The sequence below is a fragment of the Peromyscus eremicus genome, chromosome 1 (assembly GCF_949786415.1).
Source record: "Peromyscus eremicus chromosome 1, PerEre_H2_v1, whole genome shotgun sequence".
In the NCBI taxonomy this organism is placed as follows: Eukaryota; Metazoa; Chordata; class Mammalia; order Rodentia; family Cricetidae; genus Peromyscus; species Peromyscus eremicus.
In genome coordinates, this window is record NC_081416.1 from 100530317 (window position 1) to 100549867 (window position 19551).

The 19551-nt window shown below is 46.5% G+C and overlaps 1 protein-coding gene across 1 annotated transcript; it reads left to right on the forward strand.

Moving 5' to 3' along the window:
• The first annotated feature begins 7573 nt into the window (after positions 1-7573).
• Neu3 (neuraminidase 3) lies at positions 7574-18988 on the forward strand. The gene is made up of 3 exons (XM_059253026.1): positions 7574-7797; positions 12590-12801; positions 14305-18988. The coding sequence occupies exons 2-3, from the start codon at positions 12595-12597 to the stop codon at positions 15349-15351; spliced, it is 1254 nt and encodes a 417-aa protein (XP_059109009.1). The 5' UTR covers positions 7574-7797; positions 12590-12594; the 3' UTR covers positions 15352-18988.
• The last annotated feature ends 563 nt before the right edge of the window (positions 18989-19551 follow it).

Here is a 19551-nt window from a genome sequence, read left to right on the forward strand (position 1 = left end):
GGTACATTTGTAATCCCAGTAAAACGTTCAGATAAACCCACTTAGGGACTTGGACTGCAGGGACCTTACAGTTTCCCCTTGCCTCAAGCCAGTTTAAGCAGTTTAGATGTATTGAGGAAGCAGTTAGCAGCCAGCCGATTGGGGCACTGTCACCGCCCTTGCACTGGTGGCATTCATTGTGTATAATTGTCAGTCACATGAACCAGAAACACTCTGCAGGCTCCAGCTTCATGACTGGCACTTGGTGAGACTGCAGAGTGTCTCCTGAGAGCTGGAATGGTGGTTCACTGCAGCCTGTTTGGGAGGCTGCTGGGCTGCTGGGCTGCTGCTGACCCTCTGGATCTGCGGCACCCTTCCTCCTGGAAACCCCGGAGCCTATCACATCCTCCTGTTTTTCAGCTCTTCTCCTGCCTCCGTGAACTTAAATTTCAAGCAGAAAGAACCACTAAAGAGAGGAAAGGCCATTATTTGCAAATTTCTGCTACTGATACTATTTATTGTTTGTAATGCTTTCATATATATCTCAGAGACAACACTTTTTGCTTTAGAACTTCAGGGAATGGAAGAAGTTGTGAAACCTCTCTCTGATTCACTCAGCCTGTGAAGACCTCTTTCACTAACTGCTTTTGTCTACTCTTACTGACCTGACTGTGCCCAAGCCTTGTCTCCACAACAGACACCACAGGACAAGCCGCTACAGTCACGCTGATTTTTATAGAGTATACCTGCCCTCGCTGACCACATCCTCTGTTATTAAATAGAACAGTCTGAACGCAGCTAAGGGTGCACATGCTTAGGTCTCTTCTGATGTCTATACCACTTTCAGAATCAACAAAGATTGTAAACCTGATTATAAAGCTGGAGGTGGTGATGCACATCTGAAATCCCAGGCTAGGGAGACAAAGGGAGGAAGATGGCTATGGATGAGACCAGCCTAGTCTACCTACCTAGCACATTACAGCTCAACCAGGGCTATGTGGTGAGACTGTCTCCAATAAAATCCTTGGACCTGATATTCTGGTGGTGTCTGTGACCTCCTTTCTCAGAATATTTTCAATTCCCATGTAATTGCCTGATAGTGAGGTATTAGGGAGGTGGTTGTAGAATCTGAGTAGTGAGAAGTAAGTTCAAAGGTAGTTGCTCATGAGGTAAGGTCTTGGGGAAAAAAGAACAAACCAAACCCCAAATAGTAGGTGGAAAGAAATAATTAAGAACAGGCCAAAATGGGCTGGAGAGATGGCTCAGCAGTTAAGAGCGCTGGCTGCTCTACCAGAGGTCATGAGTTCAATTCCCAGCAACCACATGGTGGCTCACAATCATCCATAATGACATCTGGTGCCCTCTTCTGGCCTGCAGGCATACATGCAGGCAGAACACTATACATAATAAATAAATCTTAACAAACAAAAAAACAGGCTAGAAGAAACTAGGAGTTTTAAGAATCAGGAAAAGATAGCAGGAGGATCGGGATCCATCCCTGGTGCATGGGCGGACTTTCTGGAGCCCAGTGCCTAGGGTGTGACACCTTGCACAGCCTTGGTGAGGGGGGAGGGACTTGGACCTGCCTCAGCTGAGTGTGCCAAGCTCTGCTGACTCCCCATGGGAGACCTTGACTTGGAAAATGTGGGGATGGGGGTGGCTTGCGGGGGGTGGGGTGGGGGTGGGGTGGGTGGGAGGAAGGCTGGGGGGTAGGAAGAGAGAAGGGGGTGGGAATCTGTGGTTGGTATGTAAAGTGAATAGAAAATTTCTTAATAAAAATATTTTGGAAAAAGTAGATAAGATTTCATATATAGAAGAACCAAAGGCTACAAGAAAACAGTTCTGATAAATACTTTCAGCAAAGTGGCGGAGTACAGAATTACCATATAAAAATCTTAAAAAGCATTGAGTGTATCAACAAACATACTGAGAAAGAAATGAAAACAATCCCGTTCACCCTACCCCCCACACACACCCCAAAAGCCCTTGGAATAAACCTAACCAAAGAAGTAAAAGACCTTTACAATGAAGACTTCAAAAACACTGGAGATACTGAAGACCAACTATGCTTGCAGATTGTAACAATAAATGTTGTAAAGTGGTTATACTAAGGGGAAGTCTAAAGATTCAGTGCAATCCCCATCAAAATGCAATGTTATTGTCACAGGAAAAAAAATCCTAAAATCCATGCAGAAACAGAACACCTTGGATAATCAAAGCAATGCTGAGCAATACTGGCACAAAAACACATAGATCAATGGAACAGAAGACCCAGATGTTAACTCTTGCAACCGCAGCTACCTTATAAGAAAAGTGTCAAAATACATGTTGGAGGAAAGTGCATTTTCAACAACTGGTGCCGGGAACACTGCATGTCTATATGTAGAAGAAGGAGGAAATGATGCCATCTCTAGCCCTGTACAAAACCAACTCCAGGTGGACGAAAGACCTTAATGTGAGATCTAAAACTGAAATTTAGAGGGAAAAGAGGAACCACTGGATACAGACACAGGAAAGGAGTTTCTGGATAGAACCCACTCAGGAAGCAATGCCAACTATTGACAAAAAAGAAATGATGACACTAATTTAAAAGCGATACAATAGAGGCGATAGTTGTGTAGAGAGACAGCCCAAAAAAGTGGAGTAGAATCTTTGCTAGCTGTGGGATTAATATCTAGAAAGAACTAAAATAAATAAATGTTCTGGTTTCCTTATTGTTGCTCTGAAAAACACATTCTGACCAAAGGCAGCTCAGGGAGACAAGTTTGCTTCACCTTATATATAGTACATCCCGGGGAAATCTGGGTGGGGACTTGAGCTCATGGGGGAGTGCTGCTTGCTGGCTGGCTCACAGGCTTATGCTTAGCTAGCTTCCTTAGATAGCCCAGGACCACCTGTCTAGTGCTGGTACTGCCCACAGTGGGCAGGCAGCCCACAGGCTAATTTGATCTAGGTGATTCCTCAATTGAGGCTTTCTTTAGATGACTCTAAGCTGTGTGACGTTGACAAAGCTAGCTACAAGAGATTAACGAAGCAACCAATCAACAAAGGAATAATGAATAGTTCTCAGAAGATGAAATACAAAATGGCCAATAGACGTACAAAACCATTTTCACTCTCACTAGACATCAGAGAAATGAAAATGAAAATACCTTGCAATTCCATCTGACCCCTGTAGGACTAGCAGCCATTTAAAAAAGAACAGATGGGCTGCAGAGATGGCTCAGTGGTTAAGGCCACTCTAGAGGACCCAAGTTTGTTTCTCAGCACCCATAGGAGCAACTTACAACTGCCTGTAACTTCAGCTCCAGGAGATCTGATGCCTTCTGGTGTCTGAGGGCATGGTCACTTGTGGCATACATCTACACACACATATATCAATTCTTTTAAAGAATAAAAAATGTTTTTAAAAAGTGTTGGTGAGGATGAGGACAAAGGTAGCCATTATATACTGTAGTGAGAAACTGGTCTAGCTATTATGGAAGTCATTGTGGAGGTTCCTCAAATGAAAGGATGTATTATATGACCTACTTCTGTCGCCTCTAGATATTTACCTGAGGGTCTTGGTTAACACATCACAGACATACGGTATTAATAGTAGCTTAGTTACAGAACCAACCTAAGTGTCCAACAAGAGAGGAACGGATGTGGTATATACACCTAATGGATTTTCTTTTTCAGCTATACAGAGGAACGAAATTATGTCATTTGCAGAAAGGTGATGCAGCCGGAGATAATCACGTTAAGTCAGATGTGAGAGAAGGTTTTCTCTCACTTATGGGTAAGCTCTTGTATGTATTTATGACATGAAGTTAGAAGTGAGACTCTGGAGGAACAAAGAGGACTAATGGGAGAGGTGAGAAAGTTTAGGAGGGAGGGGTGTTTTGTATGGTACATACATGCATGAAAATATCCTTATGTAGAACAAGAATGTATAACAAATACACATGATGAAGAAATGTTTAAATAATAAGAAAAAAAATGGAATCCACTCATGAGTAACTCAGTCACCATTCCAGTATTTCAGGTTAGGTTCTGCCCATGAAGCAGGCTGTGGGCGGAGTTCGGCAAGGAACTCAGTATAGATGGTTTAGAGAAAGAAGGCGACAAGCAAAAGGTACAGAGAGTTTAGATATGGCGCAAGCCTGCTCAGGTGACCAGCCCTGACTGCTGACTTACTTTGGAGATAAGTTGACTCGGAATGGCCCGATCTTTACACCCTCCTATCAGTTACTTCCTTACGTTGGATGTGGGTCAATCTGGGAAAAGGGCTTGACCACAAGAGAGGCACTTTCTTCAGCTGAGGAAACCCTGAACCTTCCAAAGTGATGACTGAAACCTGACACCAGTTCCTGGAGCTGTGGCCACAGGCCTTTCTTGAGGAAGGACCTGCAAAGAGTCCCAGCATCTATCACAGTAAAACAGTTGACTCATGCGTTGGCACAGTTCTCAACTGCTAATGAAAAGCCTTGGGAGTGACTCTGAATCATTTCAGTATTTTAGAAATAAAATTGTGTTCTATAACATCTTGCTATGATAAATGGGAGCCCTTTTGCCAACCTTTAAAGGGAAGACAGTGGTCATTTTATTTCTTTCTCCAGTGTGTTTATTAACGAGAATTCTACCCTCGGGAAGAGCTATCTCCTTCCTAGTTTATTTGTACAACTATTCATATCAGTTTTGTTTTATTCTAGGAATTATAGTCTCACTACCAGTATCTTCTAACCATGTGGACCCCAGCTTTGGCCATTAAGGAGCCCCTGTGAGAGAATCCCTATCACTTTGTGACCTTTATGCACTGCACGGTGTTCCGCACTCAGTTTGTGTTTTTCCCGGCTCCACTCTGGGATCGACTTATTTTACAAGGAGCCTGGTCCATATTGTTAGAAACTGAGGTCTGGAGGCTTGGTGCTCCCTGTTGGGAAGATCGAAAACAACTACAAAAACAAATCCCGAATGTCACCTAAAGTCTGGTCACTGGTAAAATCGCCTCAGTGTCTTTTTAGAACTGATTCTTTCAATCTAGGATCCAAACAAGGTTGATGGCATGGCATCATTTAACACATTTTCACTCCCCCTTTGTGTGTGCATGTGGTGGGGGTGGCTGGGGACTGAACCAGGGCTAGGCAAGCACCCTATCAGTGGGCTACACCTCCAGCCCTCAGATTGGTTGTTTAGCAATAAGACTTCATGTAGGAGCCCACATGATCACCTGTTTGCCTCTCTTTGTCATGCTACACAGTGAGCTCAAATGTTTTTGGCTTGATGCATCTAACACAAAAATTTTACACTGACCATCAGATGGTTCTAGTAGCCACTGAGTTATTGTAAAATGAGGAAATTGTATAATTCCTTTATTATTATTATAAAGGAGAACACTGAACCATCTGGAATACGATTTGTATAGGAAAGGCTTTATTCTGCCTTCTTTTTGTATTCTAGCTTGACTCTCACCATAGCAGCTTCCTGAAATGACCAGACACCTCTTCTCCATATGTCAACATCATCTCACAGTATTTTAAAGATTTTTCTTTATTTTTTGTGTATAAATGTTTTGTCAGCATGTGTGTATGTGCACCATGCGCATGCCTGGTGCTCTCAGAGGTCCAAAGAGAGTGTCGAATCCTGTCGAACTGGAACTAAGGATGTTTGTGAGCCACCATGTGGGTGCTGGGTCCTGAACCTGGGTCCTTTCAATCACTGGGCCATCTCTCCAGCACCATGATCTTAGAATTTTAAATATTTAGTCTACTCCTTTGTAAGTTGTTATTCTTTTCCTCCCACTAAATACACAGGGTCTCAATATTTAGGCCTAAGTACCCTGGAGCTCATATTTAAACCAAGCTGGTTTAGAACATGTGGAGGTTCCCTTACGTCTGCTTTTACAGTACTGGGGCAGGTGTGCTCCACCACACCTGGCTGTTGTTACTGCCACATTTGGGAGTAGGATCCTCGTTAAGGGGCTCTTCTGCTGTGAGTCGGCTCCTCTCTTCTGGCTGCCCTGTTTCCAGGTAAGGCTAGACACCATAGGCCTATGCTGTACCTCTTCTCCTCTCTCTCTGAAGTCAGCCATTTTTCTGTGGAATGCTGGTTCTTTTGGGAGGAAACAGTTTTATTTTAGCTCAGTGTGGTTAGGTTAGTCTCTCATAGTTTTCCTTTAAAAAGCAAAGAAGAAAAAGCTCATCATGTAATTTTGTGTTCTCAGGAAAGCCCATCTGTTAACTCATGACATGTCCCCCAACTCTATACTCTCTGCATTTCCCCTGACTCACAGATTCAAATTCAGTAGGAGTTAATGTTTTTCATCCTCTAAGTTAGTATTCCACTTTCTTTTTTATTTCTTTTGCCGAATTCCTCTGTGTTACTTGGTTCCAACACAAGCGACTTTAGATTGTTTCTCACCCTGTGACTCCTACTCAGAAAAATGGAGCAAGTTCATGTCAAAGAAACAAGACCCTGTCCGTATTCCTGTGCTGGAGCAAGAGCGGGCAGATATTCAGGAGAGAGACTCCTAAGACGACGGAAAAGAAATAAGAGGAACAGATGCCATGTTCCTTAGTGGGCAGGGCCCTGACCCTTGTCATCGTCACAGGCAGAGGTGGAGTCCAGGTCCCTTTGGAGTCTGTCCTGTGGTGAAGCTTCCTGTCTTACTATAGTTAAACCCACATTTGGGGATGTGATTATTAGTATTATAAGGTCAAAGTATCTACAGTACGTCTTACTGAGTTTTATAAGCCAAACCCAAGTTCCCCGCCACAGGTCAATGCCACGACGCTAAATGTCCTAGTCCTAATGCTTATAAGTAACCACTGTGTGGATTTTGATGGCGATGCACTCCACAGCTTGTTTTTGTTTGTTTGTTTTCTTTGTTTTCCTTCGGGAATCCTATTTCTGGCAGCTTTAGTGACCAGACTGAGTCATTTGTGGCTCTCTTTGTCCCCATCACTGGCTGACCGTCTTGATGCTGCAGTGTCTCAAGAGGGGCCTCTTTTTGATTGGGGGAAGTGGGGGAGAATGGGGTGGTCCTTGCACATGACTGTGAAACAAGAGAATGGGTTCAGCACTCAGTGACAGATACATGTATGTAAATGTGGGTAGACAATACATAATAAACTGTCTGCAGTACTGGAGAGTGAACCTAGGATGTTGTACATGCTAGGCTCGTGCTCTACCACTGAGCTGGTTACTCAGCTCTGTTTATACTTATCTGTGTTAGGGGCTTCTTGATAAATTCTTCAGGGTGGCCTTAAACTCATTCTGTAGTCCAGACAGCTGAAATTTACACTCCTCCAGCTTTAGTCTTCATCAGACTAGCTGAGTTCACAAGCCCTGTGCCACCAGGCCCTGATAAATATATACATTCTGGTACTTTTTTGCAAGGGGAGTGCCCACGGCTTTGTGTGCACACACCCTTCCACCTCTGGCTTTTTTGTAGTCCCCTCTGAAGCCCGGAACCTTTGCTAGACAATTAGGCTGTCCAGGGAAGTTTTAGGCGGTGATACCTTCCACAGACCAACCGACAGATAAGAGCATAGAGAATTGAGCAGGGCGGGCGCTGCGAGGTGAGGGGCGTGGCCAGGCCGGGAAGATTGGCACCCGCCTGCTGCGGGTCACAGTCTTTCGGGCGCCAGCTCCCCTGCGCGTCACTTCATCCCCGCGCGGTGTCGGTCTCTTTCCTGCCAGCTCCTGCTCGGCGGTGTCTGGGTCTGTCTCTGCATTCGCGGGTGTCGTCGCCGCTTCCCTGTCTCCAACGCCCCAGCCCTGCTGCCGGCCCTCCTCCGAGACCCCACGGGAGAGCCCAAAGAGACATTGGAGCCGGTGAGCTGGGGTGGGGGTCACCCCGAATACGGCCCAGGACTGTGGGGACCTGCGTCAGGAAGGAATACTGAGTCAGCCTGAATCAGCTAGGACCTCACAGATGGAGCGTGTTCTGGGCCGTTCTATTTTTGTTTTCTTCCATCTGAAGCCAAACTTAAGCTGTAGTTTAGAACAGTGGAAACGAAGCGGGAACCGAGCCTAGGAAAAAGCCTTCTTACTACAGAGGAAGTTGTGGGCGGCCACAAAGGTCCCGAGGTGGGATTTTGAGACTAGGTTTGCAACAGAGTGGTCTCACCTAAGTTTTCCTCCGCAAACAAGCCTTCAAAAGTCGTGCTACATTGTACCCTCTCTTCCCCGAGAAAGAGAGCAGGGAGGACTTTGTTGAAATGAGAGAGTATGGGGCAGCAATTAATACTTAGAATTCTCCGCTAAAGCAAATAATTCCAAAGCAGACCTGTATGTGACTCTTCTCAGTCCCCAATTCTCAGCACACAGTTTGGGTGAACTGTTTAGGTGTCAATGCCAGGCCACTGTGTTACCGCTGTCATCCATATCATTCACAATTAATGAAAATTAATGACTAATGGTTGAGGTGATGGCAGAACCCAAAGTGAATTGTGAAAAGGTCAACATCCATAATAATTAAAGACATCTATTTGCATAGTGCCTTAAAGTTTTATAATGCACTCTTGAGTGGTCCTCATAAGTACACATTATTCACCTTCAACAAATGAGAGCTAGCCACGATGCCTTTCTTACTCTTGAGGCTGGGGCATGAGAATCACAAGTTCAAGACCAGCCCAGGTGCTAAGAGGAGGAGTTGTTATTGATAGAATAATACAATGCTTAAAGATGCAGCTTTGTACTGGGAACACCACCACTAATGTGATTTTCTTGTTGTGAAAACACCATCAGTGTATATGCACATCTATATGGTACAGACTACAGCATGGCTAGGCTGTATGGAATATGCTGCCAGCTGATACAGCATGCTGTTTCACAGAAGTTGAGTAATTAGGTATGTGCTCCAAGATAATGACGGGAAGTGTAGTACAATGCATGTTCAAGCCAGCAGTATAGCTTATTGTCATTTCAAGTTTTATGAACTGTACACAGTTGTGTTGTATTTTTATATGACAGGCATCATCACAAACATGTGAGTAATAAATATGTAATATGCCAGGGCTGTAACACTGGTGACTAAGATGTCTCTAGACAATAGGAATTTTTCAGCACTCTTATACTCATATGGAACCTGCAGTGTGAAAAGGGTCAAGGAAAAACACTCTGCACCTGACTAGACCTGAGACCTGGGCCAAGAAAAAAACACCCTGATTTGGCCCCAGACCAGAGCTTGAAATCGCACCAATTCCTGAGTTTGCCCCAGAGTCAGGCTGAAGAATCCAACCAATCCCTGAGCACAGAATCCCACCAATCCCTGAGGTCCCTGAGCTTGAAATGCCTCCAATCCCCGAGCTTGCCCCAGAATCAGACCACAAAATTCCACCAATCCCAAGCCACCCTGTAAAGCTCCTCCTCCCCCAAGAAACGCTGTATAAGCTCTGTACTCTGTTCCGTTTGCTGCTGTTTCTCACCCAAGGCAGCCTCGCTCCTGGATTCTTCCTTCCCAATAAATCTTGTAACACTTCTCCGGAGCAGAGCAGAGCAGAGCAGAGCTGTAAAAACTTCTCTGGGAAACCCTCCCCTGCTGGAACAGAGCTCTTACACTTGCACTGCGGAAACCTTCCCTGGAGCAGGGCTGTAAGCTGCTACGCTTACAGTGACTTTGTGGTGTTCCTTGGCTCCCGACTGCCAGGATACCTTTCCATCTGAACTGTAATGCTTACAGGACCCCCACACGTATACAGTCCATTATTACATTTTATGTAGTGCATGGCTGCAGTCATGTATCAGTTTCAGGATTCAGGAATAATATGTCACCTGTTTGGCATGGTGACACACACCTGGAACCCTAATACTCAGGAGGCTGAGGCTCAAGGATGTCAGGTTCAAGGCCAATCTGAGCTACACAGTGAGACATTTTTTTTTCTTTTTAAACGTAATGATTTATAACTGAAAAATAGTGACATAGTGACTGCCATGTATTGTGCTCCTGTTGTGAAAATAGGCCTTGTAACAGCTGCTTGAGGCTCTTCCACGCTTTTTCTGTAGCATTTAGTTCATTTTGGAGATGAGGATCCCAAAGCAATAGAGAAGTGAAATGTATGCCCAAGAACCCGGAGTGGTCTAAGCCAAATCTTCGGTTAAGCATTATCAGCAGTGTGACGCAGGATAGAGATGGGCTAAGAACGAAGTCTAGTGGTGCATGAAAGAACAGAGCCTGAATGCGGAGCATAGGTGTGCTCTAACAGCATGCAGACAAGACGGTCCACACAGTCTTGATGCTGGTTCGAGCTCAAGCCTGGAAGGAAGGGCAGCTTTTCTTCTGACGCTGAGGTCACTCCCCCTTCCCTTCTCCCAATAGTGGCCACAGTTCTCTCAATTTAGTGATTGATTGATGAGTTATTTGTATGTGTTGCTTGACTCGAAGGGCAGAGATGGACTGACGCAGTGCAACATTACCCTGTATCTCACTAGCCAGAACGCTGCCTGAGAGACTGGTCTAAACTCACGATGCCATTCCTATCAGAAACTCTACAGCGGATCCCAGTAGGATCGGGACCACAATAAGGTGGTAAAGGCTGTCAGGATTTGGCTCTGCTGGCCATCTAGTCCTGTCTTTGCTCCTAGGTTTTGCATTCCAGCTTGTCACAGTCACACCATTCTGCTGAAGGCCTGCACAGCTCACTGTTTCCTGGTACCAAAAGGCTTTGCTACCACCCACTCTGCTTCTTACCCCATCACTTGGCTAACCCAGTCTGTACTCTTTATATTCCAGTTCATTTATTCATGCATTCATTTAACCAGCAATACTTGTCCAGTGCCTATCACAAACCGTGCTTGGCTCTGGGTGAGAAGATATAGTCCTATGTGTAAACAAGGGGAGCAATGAAGAAACCACCGAGATGGCTATCTCATGGTTAGGGGGAAGGTTTTTTTTTTATTGTAGATAAGAGAGAGAATAGCCAGAGGCATCTGGGGGAATCTAGCCATGACTACCTCTGGGGGACAGAGAGAGGAGCAAAGGGAAAAGGCTGGGAGAGGAGGGGATAGGCAATTGCCAGGGCTATGGGATCAGAGAAGATAGCAAAAATGGCGGGAAAGTCCTTCCAGTTACCAGTGGTTATGGCGGGAGGAGGGCGGGTTAGCTGGAACAGCCTGGGAACTACTGTGGGGCCTCTGATCTGCTGGAGGCTTGTTAATAGAGAACTAGGTGCCCTCTCCGGCGATTGGGGGGGAGGGTTATAGGAGAAGATAAGAAAGTAATGGCAAACAGAAACCCACTTTACAAGGTTTCTGAGGAATCCTGAGTGTTTCCCAGGTCAGAGTCCAGCTGAGCGCAGACTACCATCCTGGGGGCCTGAGACCTGACACTGTGGCGCTTTGATTTTGTAGCATGCGTTGTATGTGTATAATATATGAGACCTCAGAGAGTGCTAAGTCCTGTGGAGAAATAGGCAGAGAACAGGACACGGAGGCGGCAAGGGCTCACCCATTGGACGATATCTGAACACAGCTGAAGCCACGGGAGGTAAGGTAGGGAATTGGGTGGTTATTGAGAAAGCATGTTCCAGGCAAAGTAGGTCACTGGCTTGGCCAGTTACTGCCTTCTCAAAAAATCCTTTTCTGGGGCGTTCATCCGCACAGGTGCGCCTTTTCTGTTTCCTGCTTGCTCTTGTGTTTCTCTCTAAGATGGCGCGCACTTCTTGGTGTTTATCTGTGTGCAGATCGGCTGCCCTCCTCAGCTGGTCTCAGCTTGAAAACAGGTGGCTCCTCAACACTCCTGTAAGGGCCTGATATATGTAGGCACTCAGAAATGTTTGCTGAATAAATAAAGAGGGACTCATTGGCCTAGCGCTTTTATTTATTTGTTTATGTAAATTATTTGTAAGATGGGCCTTGCGTGACAGATCATTTGAAAGAAAGTTTAAATCCTAGACCTATTTTTGCCTGTTTGGTCTGAGTCCCTCGTGGGACCTCTGACAAGTGGGATATCTGGACACTTTCAAAGAGTTTCTGGAGGCTTTCACTCTCCGTGTTATCACAGACCCGCTAGCCTGGCAATGGCAGATAGAATATCGCAAAGATCCATGTAGCTGAATTTGCAAGAATGTAATCTCCAGAGGGCTGGAAATAAGAGAAAACTCAAAGCCACAATAGTTACCCCTTGAGCTACACTTAGCTGGTCACACGTAAAAGGGTGGCTTTTAATACCCTGTCACAGCTGCCCAAGCTGCAGGTCCACCTGCGCTAGAGCACATGGAACTGAGCTCACAACACCAAGATGCATCCCTTGAGAATCTACCCTTCTCTTGTGTGTGCTCCACATAGAGTGAACTAGGGGTGAACCTCCTTACTGATGAGTCAGAAGATTGTCCTGTCTCCTGGCCTTCAGGAGAAGGAGAGAGCTTGAGGACTGTTAATCGTGATATTACTCAAGTGGGTTAGTTTATAGTCATCTGAATAACCCGGGAACTCCAAGCCAAGAAATCAACATGTCTGGAGAACAGATTTGTTGACTGAGGGTGCATATTATTTGCTTTGGGCTGCTGAGGCCATGATGTTCTCTTTATATGAAACAGTGGACATTTGAGCACGTCCACGGCTGGCTTGTGCCCTCAGTGGTGAACTCGTGTGCAGACCCCCACTGAACTGTTTCCTGTCCTTGCAGAAGCCATGGAAGAAGTGTCACCGTGCCCCATCAACAGCACTCTGTTCCAGCAGGAAGACCAGAAAGGGATCACCTACCGGATCCCAGCCCTGCTCTACATCCCTCCCGTCCACACCTTCCTGGCCTTCGCAGAGAAGCGTTCCACAAGCAGAGACGTGGATGCTCTCCACCTGGTGTTCAGGAGAGGAGTGATGAAGGGCCACTCTGTACAGGTGACTCTTCCCAGATAGGGGCCTGGGCCTCGACTTCTCTCCTCAGAGCTGAGTGCACTTCCGGGTCTGTTCTTTTTCTCCCCACCTTGGCCAGCAAATCTCTGTGTGGGGAGCTGAGGGGGGAAATAATAAAAACAGTGGCTTTTCCTGAGTTATTTTGTGCCAGGGATTCACTGGATTTTAAGAGCCAGTTTGTACCCTTGGCACTGCTGTCAGTCATGATTAGCACGTGGCGGAACTGGGCAAAGAGTTTCTCATGTTCTCTAAGTCATGCATCTCTCATCCAGCAGCAAAACAAAATTGGGCTCAAGCTCCTGAGGCCTCTGTGGCGCGGCCTCTGTGGTGCGTTCAGACCCTATAATGGCCTAGATTTGGTGTTTGTTTTGCTTTTTTTTTTTCTATGCCCTGGTAAAACCACCCAGGGAAGGGAGCATTGGTTCAGCTGTCCTGATCGCTTGGTCTCCTAACCTGCCTGCTGTTCTGCTTCTCCCCGCCTGAGCTTCATACTCAAAGTGGGTCCTTTGCTGTGTCACAGTGACACTGTGACTCTGCTGAGCCCCCGTCCTTGCTTTGAATGATGCCGGTTCCCGTTTCCTTCTGAGGAGTTTATATTTTGAGGACTTCCCAGTCCCTGTTTTTTACTGTATGTCATTAGATCTTCTGTAGCTTGCCACATCAGACTCTACAGAGACCCAACCCTGTGGTGTCAGAGCCCAGAGTTTTAGATGTTTCATTTGCTCTAGGATAGGCAGAGATCAAACTCAGGTCATTAAGCTTGGTGCCACGCACCTTCACTCTGAGAGGTCTCACGGACCCCCATCTTTTCTTTTCTCTTCTTTCTTTCTTCCTCCCTTTCTTTCTTCCTCCCTTCCTTTCTTCCTTCCTTTCTTTCTTCCTTCCTTCCTTCCTTCCTTTCCTTTCTTCCATCTTTTTTTCCTTCCTCCTCCTCTTCTTCCTCCTCTTCTTCCTCTTCCTCTCCTTTCTCCTCTTTCTCCTCTTCCTCCTGTTCCTCCTCCTCTCCTCCTCCCTTTTTTTTGGTAAACTTTTATTGGCTGCTATCATGTGTGCCAGGTATTGGAGACACAAATGCATATAATTTTGGTGTTATCCAAAAGGCTCCTAGTCTAAAAGGGGAGATAGTTACCAAAAATATGCATAGTGTCATATAGCTGCTGTAACTTGTTAGAAGAGTGAGTTTCAAGGGAGATTTCCCAAAGGAGGTGACATTGGAGTTGGGTATTGGAGATTGATTTGGAAGTTCAGATGAAGCAAAGAAGAACATTCTTGAGAGAGCACAGCATTTTACAATAGCTAGAATATCTTTTTTTCAAATTTAAAGCCACTTTGTAATAGTTGCAGATTTTGTGATTATTTGGGCCTTCAAGATTCTGTCCATTTCAATGTCATAGATTGTTTGCAAAAAGAATTGATGCTTTTAATAAGCTTTGTGTCTTCCTATTAGTAACCCACTCCTACTATCTCCTTCTCTAACCCCTGGACTAGTGGGGACCCCTGCAGCCACTGATGGAAGCCACATTACCTGGTCATCGGACCATGAACCCTTGCCCTGTGTGGGAGCAGAATACTGGGCGTGTATACCTGTTTTTCACCTGTGTGCGAGACCATGTTACTGAGCATCGGCAAATTATGTCAGGCAAGAATGCTGCTCGCCTGTGCTTTGTTTGCAGTCAGGATGCCGGGTGCTCGTGGGGTGAAGTAAAGGACTTGACTGAGGAGGTCATTGGCTCAGAGCTGAAGCACTGGGCCACGTTTGCTGTGGGCCCAGGTCATGGTATCCAGCTGCAGTCAGGGAGACTGGTCATCCCCGCCTACGCCTACTATTTCTCACGCTGGTTCCTCTGCTTTCCATGTTCAGTCAAGCCCCATTCCCTGATGATCTACAGTGATGACTTAGGAGTCACGTGGCACCATGGCAAGCTCATTGGGCCCCAGGTGACAGGCGAGTGCCAAGTGGCGGAAGTGACTGGGAGGGCAGGTAACCTGGTGCTCTACTGCAGTGCCCGGACACCAAACAGATTCCGAGCAGAATCTTTTAGCACTGATTACGGTGAGTGCTTTCAGAAACCAACTCTGAACCCACAGCTCCATGAGCCCCGCACTGGCTGCCAAGGCAGTGTAGTGAGCTTCCTGCCCTTGAAGATGCCTTACTCACAAGACCCAAGTGGTAAAGACGCTCTCACTACCCAGAAGCGCCCTCTGCTGGACAGTTCTCTGGAGCTGGAGGAAGGCGTTGGAACACCATCACCAACATGGCTCTTGTACTCACATCCAGCTAGTAAGAGGCAGAGAATTAACCTGGGCATCTACTACAACAGGAACCCTTTGGAGGTGACCTGCTGGTCCCGCCCCTGGATCTTGCACTGTGGGCCCTCTGGCTACTCTGATCTGGCTGTTGTGGAAGAACAGGGCTTATTCGCATGTTTATTTGAGTGTGGGAAGGAACATGAGTGTGAGCAGATTGCTTTTCGTCTGTTTTCAAGCCGAGAGGTCCTGAGCTGTGAGGACTTCACCAGCCCTAGTAGGAACTAAAGCCAAAGCAAGACTGATGGGTGAGGACCCAACTTTCCACAGGAGGGAACGGCAGCGACAGCCGGGATAACAGGTCACTGATGTCTACAGAAAACCCAAAAAAGGAATATTTTGCTCCTTGTATTTTTTCACTGTTCCCTTTCCAATGAGCCTAGAGAAAATTGTGCCTTATCTTACACAGCAATAAGGCTGTTGAACTGGGAGTTTGGAGATCATGATGCAGTTTTGGCTCTGCTGTTGACTTGCTTTAGGATTGTGGATGTATCCCCTGACTCTCTGGGCATCAGGTCTCCATTTGTAAAATGTGAAGGTTGATTTGTGATTTCTTCTCTTCCCATTAAGAGAAGAGACAAGAAATTACTTCCTGTCCCGCAAACCCTGGATTCTGATCTTGGATGAAAGCCAGAGACTTATCTTTTTCAAATGACTCATTGCTAACCTGAGTATGAGGTGACATACAGGTGCGTTAGCCAGAAGAAAGATCTGCATTGTTCAAGTTTTAATAAGGAAAATGCCCTTATCCTTCTGATCATGCCCAGAGCTCTGCAAGTTCTCGATCCTGGAAGAACTAACCGAGAGAGCAGAACTGTAAGGCCGGCTGCTTTCCCCAGCGTTGCTGCTATTTCAAGCTCCCCTTCCGCATCCAGAAAACATTTCCCAGGGAGAAAATGAGAAACTCATGCCAGCAGCCCTTGATAATGGTGCTTATTGCTCTTGATGCCATGGCCTCCATTAAAGATGAATCTGAGGGGGCTGAAAGATGGCTCAGTGGTTAAGAGCACTGGCTGCTATTCTAGAGGACCTGAGTTCTGTTCCCAGCACCTACATGGCAGCTCACAACCGTCTATAACTCCAGTTCCAGAGGCTCCAATCCCCTCCTCTGACCTCTGTAGGCACTGCATGCACATGGTACACACACACACACACACACACACACACACACACACACACACACACAGGCAAAACACCCAGTTCTCTTGTTCCTTGGCCCACCTCCATTTTTGGCTCTCCATTGTTTACTAAGGATGGTCACAAGGCAGCCTGGTGTGCAGACCTTCAGGTTGAGGTGAAAGGGATGAATACAGACTTACTTCCCTTCACTTTTATGTGAAGCCCCCTGTCAGGGAAGACCTCTCTCCAGTGGGAAGTAAAGAGCAGCCAGGGTCCAAGGGTGACCAGGGCAGGTGACAGCAGGGGCAGTTGGGGAAAGGGGAGGATGAAAAGAGAAGCACCCTCTGAGGTAGGAACTCACTGGAGAGCCCAGCTTTTCTCACACTGTACTAGATTTGGGTAGGCACAGTGGCTCAATTCTGCAGCTAGAGCTAGAGGATGAAAACAGTATTGGAAGTTATGTGGGAATGTCCAAGAAGGGAGTCAAGGAAGGGAATTAATCGCCTGCCAACATGAATGCCACTTCTCCCATGGCCCTTCCTTACCCCTCCCTCTCCCCTTGTGTTTGTGTCTACTTAGTGACTAGCTGTAAGTTCCTTAACTGGAAAAGGCCCTCTGTGCTTCTTTCAGAAAAAGTAAGGAGAAGATTAAGGACACAGGAAGTCCAAGATGAAGACTAGAGAGACAGAGTGGGTGGCGGCAGCTGTGAAGGGCAGGAGCCGCAGATGTGAGAGCCTGCACCTTTGGGAAGAGAGGTGTCAGGGCCCAGCTTGAGGGGGTGGTGTAGAGAGGAGTGCTGTGGGGAGGAATCAGCTTGAAGCTGTTGTCCTGAAACTGGCCGGAGGGGAGAGACCTCCACAGACCTGTGGGGGAAGTCCACCCTGAACCGTTAACCAGTCTTAGCACGTTCGTAGTTCAGCTAAGTAACAAAGACAACTGTGGGCACTCCAGCTCTGCCAGTCATCCAAGTTTTCAGGGCCCTGGAGCCTGTCCCGTGCTGTGGTAACGCTTCAGCTGTTTTCCGGTCGGCAGAGTAGAAAAAGCAGGGCAGGTAGTCACACCTGTGAAGGAAAATAAAGCAGAAAGACCTGTAGTCCAGGTGTGGAGAGAAGCCCGTGCAGGCTCTGATCTTCTGCCTTCAGAGCGTCCCAGTCTTCCCCTGCGGTCTTCAGAACGGAGCAGCACAGCACAGTAGCCCGCCACTGGAGTTCCAGAAAACGGAATCCTGTCCACTCACCTGGCTCTGCCCATGTTCCTTAAGAGTCACCTCAGGACCATGTCCTTTGGTGCTGCATTTGGACCTGTGTCTCTTGGTCATGAGTCTCTCCTCAGGTGCCAGAAGATGTTATGAAGCTTCAGAGTGAACCTGAGAACCCACAGAGTCAACCTGAGGCTGAAAGATTGATGATCTCCATCCAGCCTATTGAGCTGATCACTCTTCTCCAGAGGGCCATGCCATCCCTCTATACAGCTGAAGTCACATTCTGAGCCTCCCATTGGTCCTTCCATGGGATGCCAGTATCTGCTGTGTCTACGAGACCTCTGCTAGGTGGGAGGGAGGAACCCTTGTTTCTTTATAACCCTGAGTCACAATAACTTACCTATAACATGGTTTTTCTATCACATTCTGAATTCCCTGAAAATAAGAGCTGTCTGGCCCCTGTCTTTGTCCTCTGTCCCCAGCACTGGTCTGAAATGATAGGCAGCAGGAGGGATAGGCTAAATGAATAAATGAATGAATGAATGAGTCAGAAATTCTTGGCCTACTTTATCTGCATCTACCCCTCTCCAGGTGCTCCCACATTCAAATACTGCTGAACTGTCGCCTGAAATAAATGGTTCCAGGTCAGTTACAATGCCCCTGGAGCTGGGCTTTTATCTCTGCTGAGCCCGGTCTTGTCCCTGGAGCTGGGCTTTTGTCTCGGCTGAGCCCGGTCTTGTCCCTGGAGCTGGGTTTTTATCTAGGCTGAGCCTGGTCTTGCCCTGTGAGATGTCCCAAACCTAAGGCCAAGCTGTGATGTGTGGGGCTCTCATTTCACTACCATTTCCCTTTTGTCCCTGGTTGGATTTTCCATGACTGTTACTCCTCCAGCATTCCAAGGGAGATGTTGAGCTCATCATGTTCTGAGTGTGTCTTGCTTGACTCTGTGATGTGGAAAGACCCTAACCCTTCAGGCTTACACCCCCCCCCCAAGCCCCAGGAGAATAAGGAACTAAAAAGAAAACTAGTTCCAAGGGCAACCTGACTCAGCCATTATTCAACCACCCCTGCAACAATGTAACAATGTAAAGAGATTTCTGTTAAGAGATGCTCTCAACTGTGACTGGGATAGTTGCAAGTGTTCCAGGAAGGACCACTGTGACCTTTGTGTAAACTCCACTGCCGCCCTGATACCCCCCTTTGAGGTTTCGGGAAGAATGTACATGCGGACGTGACTGTACCCACTCTGTGATCAGACCATGATCTTGTGAAATTAGCCTCTAGACATAAATCAATCGAAACGAAATTGTATGGGAATTGTAATCTTATGGCTTTTGTGGGTTTTCCTTTAAAAGTACCCGTGTGATTGCAGTAGGCGCGACTCTTGCTCTCTGGAGCTGAGTTAGCCCATCTGTACAGTTGCTTCAATAAACCTCGTGCTGTTGCATCAACTGGACCGGAGTCTGGGTTCTTGGGGAGCCCACTTGAGACCCTAGATTTTGGGGTCTATCAATGCCAGCATCAGACACATCACTATACCATAAACATGACCATCACTTAGAACAGTGGTTCTCAAACTGTGGGTTGGGACCCTTTGGGGTCAAGTGACCCTTTCACAGAGATTGCCCAAGACCATCAGAAACAGATATTTACATTACAATTCATAACAGCAGCAAAATTACAGTTATGAAGTAGCAGTGAAAATAAGTTTATGGTCAGGGGTCACCATGACACCCGGAACTGTATTAAAGGGTGGCAGCATTGGGAAGGTTGAGAACCACTGACTTAGAACCAATAAAGATGCTTGAAGGTCTTCATTCCAGTGATTAATGATCTTTGTCACTAAGGAAACTGAAATTATCATCATCTTAATATCTATTAATGAATAGTTCATATTCAACATTTTTTTCAAAAAGTAAATTTGAGGTAATTTATTCTTTTCATGAGAACTTTTAACTTTAGTACTCTTTTGTATTTTCATAATTTTTTTTTTTTGAGACAGAGTTTCTCTGTGTAGTCCTGGCTGTCCTGGAACTCACTCTGTAGACCAGGCTGGCCTCGAACTCACAGAGATCCTCCTGTCTCTGCCACCCGAGAGCTGGGATTAA